We start from the raw sequence: 12,661 nt of genomic DNA, 5'->3' as shown, positions 1-12,661 counted from the left end.
TTTTTCTATTGTATTTTAATTAATAAATTTTTATATTTTATTTATTTTTATTTTTTTGTATTTTAATTTTTTTTTTCATTTTATTTATTTATATATTTTTATTTCATTTTATTTGTATTTTTATTTAAAGGCATATGTCTTCCTGCACCTGTCAGCAGCACAAATGAGACACATTTTTCCTAGAGGCACAGTTGTTTCTCATTTTGTTTTTTTTTGTTTTTTTACACAAAATGTCTGTGTTAAAGCACTTAATAGTTTTTACAAATAAAGTCCTGCAAGAGCTCGGGTCTCAGGAGGTTAATGAGAAAAGTCTGGACACTCCTGCTCTACCACACCAAATCTAAACCTTTTGTCCAGTTGATAGATCGAATTTTTCTTTTGCTCTGGCTCCGACCTGGATGAGGGATTATACAGACTCTTAAATCCGTCATTTTCCGGAGTTGTACGTAATTATTTCGTTAAGTGGTACCTCTTTGGGACACTGGTTGTTGCAGGAGGTCAGTTTGGTCTTGGTCTCGTCGTCGGCTGAAGTCCACTCTCTAAAAGGAGGCACAAAAAGACAACGATGAACGGATGAAATAAAGCACTTTTCAGGGTAAATTAAAACCGACAAGATGACGTCTCGTGATGTTTGCGCTTTGGAAAACTCACGGGAACCCATCTGGCACCGCTTCCCGTTTTTAAATTTGAGCTTGAACCATTCGCAAGTCAGAATTTGCGTTTAGAGCGAAGCCAAAAGTGAAGCATCCGATCGAATCCAAACAAACATGGCGGCGCCGTTGGACCTACTTCCGCCCGTTTTGTTTGTTTTATTTGTGAAAATGTGCAGAGGGAACCGATTTGCGCGTTTGTGAAGAGTAAGAGGTCAGTGATTTTCTCTCAACCGGGTTTAGCCAAAGTTCGATTTGATTGGACGTCGTCTTCTTCTTCGCCCAATCAGCTTCAAGCAACTGAACGATTGAACCTTTTTACGTTCACTTTCAGCAAACTATTCCAAACGATTATAAAAGTACATAGTAAACGAACAGGACGAAAGGTTTTTAGAGTGATTCTGGTCAGATTCTGGTCAGAAACTGGATGTAAAATAGTAAATAGTCAGCGGCGTCGGACTGGGGGGCGGGTAAAGTACGTATGAAAGAACGCTCCAACGAGAAATTAAGAATAAACAATTAGCATTTCGTATTCAAGATCTGTTTAAACATTGAGATAGTGCTTATTTATCCTCAAGGGCAAGGCGTAAAAAAAAACAACAGAAATAATGTAAAACAGCTCTGTATTTCAGCTGTTGGAGTAAACGCGTGGAACAAATAAAGATTGTAGAACTTTGAGCCGTTTCAAAAGTTCGTATAAAAAGAAAACGCTAAATTCAACGCAGCAGCTCTTTATGTTTAAGCTTCAGCCTATTCCTTTTTCAGACTTTTGTATATTTTGACTCGCTCCCTTGACTTAAGACGATGAGAAACGTCTGGAACGAAAGAAATAAAGTCGTCATCATCATCATCAAATCATCGAGTATACAGTTTTCGCAGGTCCCAGAGCAGAAAGGGGCCCCTCACAAAGTCTGTAATACGCATTTTTCATAAGTTCATTTGCAGTGTGGGTCCCTCGAGATGATTTTTATCTAGAATTTCGTGCTACACTCCTGCAAATAGGTGTTTTCAGCTTCTTCACACAGATATAAGGCAGCGTCCAGCAGTAATCCGACCAGAACTCGAGAAGAAGCGGCGAAACATCTTCACTCTAAAACCTTTTGTCCGGTTGACGGATCTGAAAACCTGGACGACTGACGGATCGAAACAGAAATAAACGTTAATACCGATCTACTTCTTTAACTTTATATTGAATAAATAAAAGCCACGAGACCCACGAGGATAAGACGAGCCAAGATTTATAATGAATAATTTATGCGACTCAGTTTTCGATTTTGGCCTCGCCGGTTTTGATTTACTTTGTTTGTCAATGTCAGTGTAGCGCTGCTTTTTGGAACTAGAGCTTGTGGTAGAAATTTTAGTCAAGATACAAAGCAAGAAGTCAAATCCTTTAGTCGCACGGGAAGGATATGGGTAACTTTGTGTTTTCTGCCGTTTGATTTCACATGTTTATAGTTTGATCATCCTTACCTGTGCTCTAATGTGCTGTACGCTAATGTAAAGGTGTGACCTCCCTGAGCTAAAAAGGACAAACGTTCACCCAGACTGACCTAAATGTAAATAGTTCTTGGGGAAGTGCTTGGACCTCAGACAGTATTTAAGTGTCTGGTCCCACTGCAGCAGAAACTGTGCGTCAGTCGTGGGACCCGTTTGTTTGTTTGTTTGTCTCACTGCATCAGGTGAATCTGGACCAGTGGATTCACTCACTGCATCAACAGATCAGTGTGTGGAGGAAAAACAACTTTCTCCAGATAAACTCAGACAAGACTCAAGTCGTCATCTTTGTCCCACAGAAACGTAGAGAAAGTGTCAGCGTCACCTCCAGTCTCTCTCTCTAAAAACTTCAAATCAGCAGAGAAATCTAGAGGTAATAATGGACTCAGACGTGAACTTTAACATCCACATCAAATCAGTAACATCTGCAGCTTTTTAGCATCGAAAAACATGTCAAAAATCAAAGGTAAACTGTCAAATCCAGACTTAGACAGACTTATCCTGCATTTGTGTCCAGTAGATTAGACGACTGTAACGTCCTGCTCACTGGCCTCTCCAAACGAGCCTTAAGACAGAACAGAACATCCAGAACACTGCTGCTCGGGTCAGGACTAGAACCAGGAAGTACTTCACACATGTGTCCTGTGGCTCAGGTCTGTGGCTCCTGTGGCTCAGAGACTTTAAAGCAGCTCTGTGTGAACAAGTCTCTCCATGGACCAGCACCAAAGAACATCTCCCACATGAGCCACAAGAACCATCTCACATGAGGAGGACGTAAGGGACCGGCCTCCTGCTGGTCCCAGAGTCAGGACTAAACATGAGGAATCAGAGTTTGAGTTTTATGCAACTAAAACCTGGAACATTCTTCCTGAAGATGTGAGACGGACCTCGACTTTGACAATGTTTAAATCCAGACTCAAAACAGTTCTTTTTATGTGTGCATACGACTGAAAGGTTTTTATTCTGCCTCTTCTGTTTTAATGTAAATTTTATGATGATTATTTGTGATTATTTATGTTTTGATTTGTGGGATTTTAATGTCGTTCTTATTCTGTAAAGCACTTTAATTACTTTGTGTACGACAAATTGTGCTGTACAAATAAACTTTCCTTGTCTTGCCTTTGTTTACCGCTGCAAACGTAATAAAACCAACATAACCACCCGACTTCTTGTATATTTTGGTGTAATTTTACACAATTTCCACGACAAGCTTCTCAGGGAGGTGTAACTCGAGTAAAAGTACAACATGAAATAACTACTACTGAAGTAAAAGTATTAAAGTACCCGTTTAAAAATGTACTAAAATCCTCAAATGTTGTGATTTTGATAGGTTTTGTTTTTTTTGGTATATTTTTGTTTTGCTTAAATTATGAACATGTTAAAAATAAAATCTCCTAAATAAAACCTAAAATAAATAAATAAATAAATAAATAAAACCTAAAATAAAAATAATAAAAAAACAAAAAACCTCCTAAATATAACCTAAAATAAATATATAAATAAATAAAATCTCCTAAATAAAACCTAAAATAAATATAATAAATAAAAAAACCTCCTAAATATAACCTAAAATAAATATATAAATAAATAAAACCTCCTAAATAAAACCTAAAATAAAAATAATAAATAAAAAACCCTCCTAAATATAACCTAAAATAAATATATAAATAAAACCTCCTAAATAAAACCTAAAATAAAAATAATAAAAAAATAAAATAAAACCTCCTAAATATAACCTAAAATAAATATATAAATAAATAAAACCTCCTAAATAAACCTAAAATAAAAATAATAAATAAAAAAACCCTCCTAAATATAACCTAAAATAAATATATAAATAAATAAAACCTCCTAAATAAACCTAAAATAAAAATAATAAATAAAAAAAACCCTCCTAAATATAACCTAAAATAAATATATAAATAAATAAAACCTCCTAAATAAACCTAAAATAAAAATAATAAATTAAAAAACCCTCCTAAATATAACCTAAAATAAATATATAAATAAATAAAACCTCCTAAATAAACCTAAAATAAAAATAATAAATTAAAAAAACCCTCCTAAATATAACCTAAAATAAATATATAAATAAATAAAACCTCTTAAATAAAACCTAAAATAAAAATAATAAAAAAAACCTCCTAAATATAACCTAAAATAAACATATAAATAAATAAAACCTAATATAAAAATAATAAATACATTTAAAAAAAACTCCTAAATATAACCTAAAATAAATATATAAATAAATAAAACCTCCTAAATAAAACCTAAAATAAAAATAATTAAAAAAAACTCCTAAATATAACCTAAAATAAACATATAAATAAATAAAACCTAATATAAAAATAATAAATACATTTAAAAAAAAAACTCCTAAATATAACCTAAAATAAATATATAAATAAATAAAACCTCCTAAATAAAACCTAAAATAAATAAATAAAAAAAAAATTAAACCTAAAATAAAAATAAATAAATAAAATAAACCTCCAAAATAAAACCAAACATCCTAGAACATGTCCTTTTTTTTGGTTCGATCCAAGTATAAACCCCGCCCCTATTGTCACATTTTTATACATCGCTTTTCCACCTTCAAGTCACTCAAACCGCTTTACGTCACACATTCACGCACACATTCAATCGCACCGCCAACCTGTAAGCCAACGGTTCGGATAAATGAAGTTTTATGTTGCGAGCGGGATTCGAACCACCAACCTTCGGATCAGCGGGCAAACTACCGACTGAGCCACTATCGAGTTAAAAATGTAGCGTAACAGTAAAATCCCGCCTGTAAACACTGACATGCAGGGGATGTAGAGGCCGCTGATCTTGCAGTGGCAGCGCTGGCGGACAGTTTGTGAGCACGGAGGACAGGGGGCGCTGTGGCACGGCCTGGGGCAGGGGTGAGGGCAGCCGGGGGGGCGGGGCTTAGAGCAGCCCAGCTCACACTCCTCGCACTGCAACGAGAGAAACAAGAGAGAGGGTTAAGAGAGCCCAGGACGGGTCATTCTAGGGTCGTCAGATACTAATCGATACGTGAACTAGAATCGAAACTAGATACTCATTTGAGCAAGTATCGATACTAAAAAAGACACGACATTTAAGCGTTTTAGTGTCATTTTGAGATTTACGACTACTAGAAGACCTCATGCCAAGAGAATGAAAGTACTAGTATTTCTATTACCTGCGGTGGAAGAAGTACTCAGTTTTGTTACTTAAGTAAAAGTACAGATTCAGGGGAAGAAGAAAAAACTACTACTGAAGTAAAAGTATTGAAGTACCCGTTTAAAAATCTACTTAAATCTTCAAATGTAGTGATTTTGAGAGTTTTTATTTGTTTATTTTTGTTTTGCTCAAATTATGAACGTGTTAAAAATAAAACCTAAAATAAAAAAAAGATAAATAAAAAAATAAAACCTCCTAAATAAAACCTAAAATAAAAAAAGATAAATAAAAAAATAAAACCTTCAAAATAAAACCTAAAATAAAAATAAATAAAATAAAACCTCCTAAATAAAACCAAAAATAAAATAAACAAATAAATAAATAAAACCTCCTAAATAAAACCAAAAATAAAATAAACAAATAAATAAATAAAACCTCCTAAATAAAACCTAAAACAAAAATAAATAAATAAATAAACAAAACCTCCTAAATAAAACCAAAAATAAAATAAACAAATAAATAAAACCTCCTAAATAAAACCTAAAATAAAAATAAATAAATACATAAATAAAAATAAAACCTCCTAAATAAAACCTAAAATAAAAAAAATAAAATAAAACCTCCTAAATAAAATAAAAATAAATAAATAAATAAAAATATAATAAAATAAAAATAAAACTTAAGACTTTTCAGCAGGTCTCAGACAATAATAAAAAATACTTTTACTTTTCAGTCCAGTTCAGAAATGCAGTAGAAAGTACAGGTACTGCTCTCAAATGTAGTGAAGTAAAAGTAAAAAGTACACACTGTAAAATGGACTCAAAGTACTTTAAATACAGATTTTAGATATCTGTACTTATTACTTTTAGTTCATTACCTTCCAACATGGTCTTACTAAAAATGAAGCGTGTTTTATCTTCATTGTGGTATCGTAATCTGTATCGAGGATTGACTCAATTCCTTAGTATCGAAAATCGAGTTTGAAATAGTCGTAATGTGACACTAGTTCATTTGCAACTAATTGAAAAAAATAAAATAAAAACAAAACAAACACACAGGCACAGTAAAGAAAATAAAGTAAATGAAAAATATATTTATAAAAACGACATATTTCACAGTCGGATTGTCAAAAGTACTGACATGAGAGAGACGGACCCATAAACTCCGCCGTGCAGTTAACGGTAGATCCCGCACCGACGCAGAATCCGCTCTCACCTTGTTGCCGGGGGCGACCAGGTGACACTCGCGGCCGCAGCGGTGGTTGGTGCAGGTCAAAGGTCGTCCACATTGTCGTCCGCAGGAGAACGGCCCGCGGCGGTGACACGGCACAGGACTCACCTTAAACACAACAACACGGACTCAGGTATGAACAGGACACATGGCACGCACGAGGTACTGGAGGAAGTATACAAGTAGCAGCAGTGGTAGAAGTAGTAGCAGTGGTAGAAGTAGCAGCAGTAGTAGTAGCAGTAGCAATAGCAGTAGTACTAGTAGTAGCAGAAATAGTAGCAATAGAAGTAGTACTAGTAGTAGTAGTAGTAGTAGCAATAGCAGCAGTAGTAGTAGCAATAGCAGTAGTACTAGTAGTATCAGTAGTAGTAGCAGTAGCAATAGAGTAGTACTAGTAGTAGCAGTAGTAGTAGCAGTAGTAGTAGTAGTAGTAGTAGCAGTAGTAGTAGTAGTAGCAATAGCAGTAGTACTAGTAGTAGTAGTAGTAGCAGAAATAGTAGCAATAGAAGTAGTACTAGTAATAGCAGTAGTAGTAGTAGTAGTAGTAGTAGTAGTAGCAGTAGTAGTAGTAGTAGCAATAGCAGTAGTACTAGTAGTAGTAGTAGTAGCAGAAGTAGCAGTAGTAGTAGCAATAGCAGTAGTACTAGTAGTAGCAGTAGTAGTAGCAACAGAAGTAGTAGTAGTAGTAGTAGTAGTAGCAGTAGCAGTAGTAGTAGCAATAGCAGTAGTACTAGTAGTAGTAGTAGTAGTAGCAGCATTTGTATTTCATATTAGAACTTAAAAAATAATGACCTGAATGGATTGTTAACTAAACCTGTGTATTTTTAAAACTGTATTGAAAGAGAAGTTTTTGACACTCTCCCTTTACTCCCCGCTTTAATCACCCCCCCTTCAGAGCACAACACAAACCCACTAATGAAACTACTGCACATCACATCAGGTTTGTGAAGTCGTAGTGCACAGTTTTGTCTCATGTTTTTATATATTTATGGAGGATTGTCTTGTGGGAGCGTGGGTGATGTGGACTTGTGGGCGGAGCCTCGTACAGAATCTCACAGCTAAACATAAAAAGGGTTCAAATAGGGCTTGGGAGAGATCGCTAGATTACTCAAACGTGCATGGATGACATTTAAAAACCTCTTCAGACGTGTTTTTGATGAGGGAACAACGTTAAAACATGGGAAAAAGCTGCATTTTACATAATACCCCCTCTTTAACGTGTCTGTACTGTCTTTATATGTTTTCCTGTGTGTTCTGCCGCACTTTTCCTAAAACAAACTTCCCTCGGGAACAATAAAACACATTTGTCTGATTGACTCAATGATAAATGATCGTATTCCTCGTTGCCAAGTATTGTCCTCGTTTAAGAGTTTTTCTAGCTAACTTTTATTGCAGATTTAATGAAGAAACGCGGAGCAAAAACAAAGATTAATTTAAACTGACCTCGTGTTCTCCAAAACATGACCTGGAAAACAAAAACAAAATGGCGTCAGCACATTCTCAGTAAACTCCCGGCGTCGAGTCAGCACAGTGTACGGGCAAAGTCACGTTTTTTATTATGAAAACTGCACAAAAAAACAGAAAATTAACATCAAACTTGGACCAGAAATGAATAATGGGATAATGGAATAGTTTGGCACACAAGGAAAGTAACTAATACTTATACTAATACTCAAATACTCATGTTACTGTCATTAAGTAGATCTAAACGTCACATTTAGCTCAACAGTGTAGTACATTTCAGTCGTGGATGAAGTACTCAGTGTTGTTAAGTAAAAGTATAGATACAGAAGCAAAAAGGTACTCAAGTAAGAGTATCACATGAAAAACTATTTAAGTACTAAGAGTAAAAAGTACAAGTATTTCACCCAAGTGTTGTTAATTTGTTAAAGTGATACACGTATTTTGGTCACAGTAACAATACAAATACATTTCTTAACGTTTCTTATTAATTTTGTGTTTATTTTTGTTTGTAAAAGTTGCAGCTTGACCTCAAAATGCTCAGTCCCACCTTGTGATGTCATGAGGTGTAGTTTTCAAGTTGCTGAAACGATCCAGATGATTCTAGTGAAGTATGAGTATGTGTGGAGTTTAAAAACACAGTGGAGCGCAGTTTAACACACAAACGAACCTGCAGATTTAGGCTGAGTTCTTCTCTCAAAGTAAAACACTCTGTTCCACCTTGTGATGTCATCATGTGGTGATGCAGGAAGTGCTCCACTGTGTTTTTAAACTCACCTTCACTAGAATCATGTGGATAATTTCAGCTGAACTAAAGGTAAAAGGAGCTGTTCACTTAAACTCCTCTCCTCCTCTTGTCTCTCCTCTCCTCCTCTTGTCTCTCCTCTCCTCCTCTTGTCTCTCCTCTCCTCCTCTTGTCTCTCCTCTCCTCCTCTTGTCTCTCCTCTCCTCCTCTTGTCTCTCCTCTCCTCCTCTTGTCTCTCCTCTCCTCCTCTTGTCTCTCCTCTCCTCCTCTTGTCTCTCCTCTCCTCCTCTTGTCTCTCCTCTCCTCCTCTTGTCTCTCCTCTCCTCCTCTTGTCTCTCCTCTCCTCCACTTGTCTCCTCTCCTCCTCTTGTCTCCTCTCCTCCTCTTGTCTCTCCTCTCCTCCTCTTGTCTCTCCTCTCCTCCTCTTGTCTCTCCTCTCCTCCTCTTGTCTCTCCTCTCCTCCTCTTGTCTCTCCTCTCCTCCTCTTGTCTCTCCTCTCCTCCTCTTGTCTCCTCTCCTCCTCTTGTCTCCTCTCCTCCTCTTGTCTCCTCTCCTCCTCTTGTCTCCTCTCCTCCTCTTGTCTCCTCTCCTCCTCTTGTCTCCTCTCCTCCTCTTGTCTCCTCTCCTCCTCTTGTCTCTCCTCTCCTCCTCTTGCCACCTCTCCTCCTCTTGCCACCTCTCCTCCTCTTGCCACCTCTCCTCCTCTTGCCACCTCTCCTCCTCTTGTCTCTCCTCTCCTCCTCTTGCCACCTCTCCTCCTCTTGCCACCTCTCCTCCTCTTGTCTCCTCTCCTCCTCTTGTCTCCTCTCCTCCTCTTGTCTCCTCTCCTCCTCTTGTCTCCTCTCCTCCTCTTGTCTCTCCTCTCCTCCTCTTGCCACCTCTCCTCCTCTTGCCACCTCTCCTCCTCTTGCCACCTCTCCTCCTCTTGTCTCTCCTCTCCTCCTCTTGCCTCATCTCCTCCTCTTGCCACCTCTCCTCCTCTTGCCACCTCTCCTCCTCTTGTCTCTTATCCTCCTCTCCTCCTCTTGCCTCCACTCCTCCTCTTGCCTCCTCTCTTCCTCCTCTACCACTTGATGACATCACAAGGTGGAACAGAGCATTGATCTTGTTACAGACTAATAAAGTGTGTGAATGAAACAAAACACAACTCCAGGTGTGTTTTTGAGGAGGTAACAACACTATAACATGATTTAAACCTCATAAGAGTCAGTTTTGTGTAATTCCGTGCGTCTGTCTCTGTTGTTGAATTCCCGTGACGCGCTCGGACCTCCCGCTGGTCGTGTGACGCAGGCCAGAGCTGTGGACTCCGGCTTCTCTCGGGTTTCAACTTTCTTTCAAATAAACTCACGCTGTTCACTGTAACGGCCCAAAAAAAACTGTACTAAACAGATGACGCAAAAGAAAATTAAACCCTTAACACAGCGAAAACACGAAAACCACGAGATGTATTGCCAAAGAGCAGTTACGCACGCTGAAAAAATAACCAGACGAGTTCAACCTTCACCGGTCGACTAAACACGTCAAAACAAACTTGAGACGCTCTGAATGAATTTGAGCTGAGACCGTGGGCTGTGTAAAGACGTGGACTAAGTGAGCGCGACGTCACCCACAGCGTTCGGCTCCAGTAAAATGACGCTAATCGAGGCTAGAGCAGTTATAGCGGCTAATTTAGAGCAGAGTTTCATGTCTGGAGTTCCGATCACGAGTATCATAGCAACCGAAGAGCCAATCCAGAGCGAGGCTGTTGAAGGTAACGCCCCTTTCCGCCTGGAACCGCTGGGAGCGCTTAGCAACGGTGTCAATCAAACCTGTTGCTAACGCTAGCTGGATCGACTTCGGGGAAAGAATCCGCCTGATTTGTCTGTTATTAATGTTCATATCTTGATTTACAGACACAAAAGCGAAATAAAAACACCAGGATTATGTAGAGCGGGTCGATGGAGCCGGAAGTGCGCGCGTGATCACTTCCTGTTTGGAGCGCAGCAGCTACACGGACGAGACCTACAGTAGATTACATGACCAGCTTCGATAGGTTAGGTTAGCTTATTTGGCGTTTGTAGTTTAAAAAAGTTGGAAAACACGTGTAAGACGATGATTAAAGAACGACGTACTGACACTGAAATAAATAAACTGAGATTAAGTCTATGGCCACGTCTATATTGAGTAAAGAATACAGAAAGAATAAATAAAATACATAAAACAGTTGCACAATTATCACTATATCGACTTATCATTTAGATGGAACAATCATTTTTGGGGTCAATATTAATCGTGGGGACTTTTTCTTAATACAAACAGGGAACTTTTTGCCATTTTTTCCTGTTCTACGATTCGATTTGAGCTGTGGAGAGTTGAATAAATCACTTTTATGTAGCCCCGTCACGATAATTACAATTTCAACTTCAGTATATAAAGCTGGAGCAGTATTTTTTGGGGTCAGTATTCATCGTGTGTACTTATTTTGTGGGTTATTTTTTGGCGATATGATCAGATTTAAGACATAAAAGGTTGAATAAATAACTTTTATGACTCATTACAGACACAGACCAACTACCACAGTCTTTAATTCTGCTGGTTTTTTACATTTAGAATAGTTTTTCGGGGATAATTCTACTTTAGGGTTTTTGTGTCAGTGGCATAAATTTGTTTAAATGTTATCGTTTAATATTTGTGACTAACAATTATATCACGATAATTAGTAAAGTTGCTGACAGTTTAAAAATGTTATGGAAATAATTTTAATATTATGAATAAGTTCCATATTTAAAATGTTATAGTGTTGTACTTTGTTTTAAGTGAAAACAACAGTCACACACGCTACACATAAACACTCACTCATGGTTTATTTTATTTTTTTATTTATTATTTTATTTTGTATTTATTTTATTTTACTTTATTATTTTTATTTTATTATTTGTATTATTTTTTATTTTATTTTATTTTATATTTTATTTTGCTTTTTTATTTTCATTTGTAATTTTTATTTTATTTATTTATTTATTTATTTATTTATATATTTATTCTTGTCTACAAAAGTTCCCATTATGTTTTATGTCTTGTTATCTGAATCTGTGTGTCTTGGATCTACAATCCTTTATTTAAAAATGCTTAAATTGCACATTTGTCTGATTTTAAATAAATAAATAAAAAAATAAAATAAAAAAAGGAATGAGAAGAGAATCCAACCAACAAATCCCATACTGAGACGAAGGCTAACCACTCTGCCACTGTAAAACAGGGAGGACGTGCACACTCCACTCAGAGAGATCAGGAGTCTAACCAATGATCCCCTGGTGTGAGGGAGGAGACAGGATAACCACTGTGCCACAGTCACAGGGAGGATTGTGTGGGAGGATCATACAGATTCCAGAGGGGCAGTGCTGTCACTCCGATTTAGATTAAGCTCCAAAACACAATTTACTTTACAAAAACATGATCTTTTTGTAGAAGGTCCAGAGTGAGGTGTGAGAGAATGTAACTACAGACGGAAATGGAATGAAACATATGTGAAATTTAATATCATTTTTACTGCTGGCAACAAATCCTGTGTGTTTTAGGCTTCAACCTGGAACCTTTTTAAAAACACACTCCTCTGTAAATGATGGCGGGAAAAACATCTTAACCATTCACAATATATGCAGTTATAAATGTATTTGAACTAATTAACGAACAACAATAAGACCAGGACAAAGCCAAGACTCAACCAAGTGTAAACCAGGTCTTAACCAGGTCTTAACCAGGTCTAAACCAGGTCTAAACCAGGTCTAAGCACGGTATAAAACCTGGTCTAAACACGGTATAAACACGGTCTAAACACGGTCTAAACACGGTCTAAACCTGGTCTAAACACGGTCTAAACCTGGTCTAAACACGGTCTAAACACGGTCTAAAAACAGTCTAAACACGGTCT

At 37.0% G+C, this 12,661-nt stretch overlaps 1 protein-coding gene across 2 annotated transcripts in view; it reads right to left on the bottom strand.

The window, feature by feature from the left end:
- Window positions 1-12,661, bottom strand: part of nfxl1 (nuclear transcription factor, X-box binding-like 1) — a 35,019-nt gene that overhangs the window by 5,298 nt on the left and 17,060 nt on the right. For both annotated transcript variants that reach the window (XM_033983621.2, XM_055229196.1), the window contains exons 18-21: window positions 7,989-8,010; window positions 6,531-6,653; window positions 4,953-5,107; window positions 470-539 (exon numbers count right to left, since the gene is read on the bottom strand). In XM_033983621.2, coding sequence (XP_033839512.1) covers window positions 470-539; window positions 4,953-5,107; window positions 6,531-6,653; window positions 7,989-8,010 — 370 coding nt within the window. The remainder of the gene's footprint in view (window positions 1-469; window positions 540-4,952; window positions 5,108-6,530; window positions 6,654-7,988; window positions 8,011-12,661) is intronic.

This window comes from Periophthalmus magnuspinnatus, chromosome 18 (assembly GCF_009829125.3).
Source record: "Periophthalmus magnuspinnatus isolate fPerMag1 chromosome 18, fPerMag1.2.pri, whole genome shotgun sequence".
Classification (NCBI taxonomy): Eukaryota; Metazoa; Chordata; class Actinopteri; order Gobiiformes; family Gobiidae; genus Periophthalmus; species Periophthalmus magnuspinnatus.
This window is presented reverse-complemented; position numbering and strand designations above follow the sequence as displayed.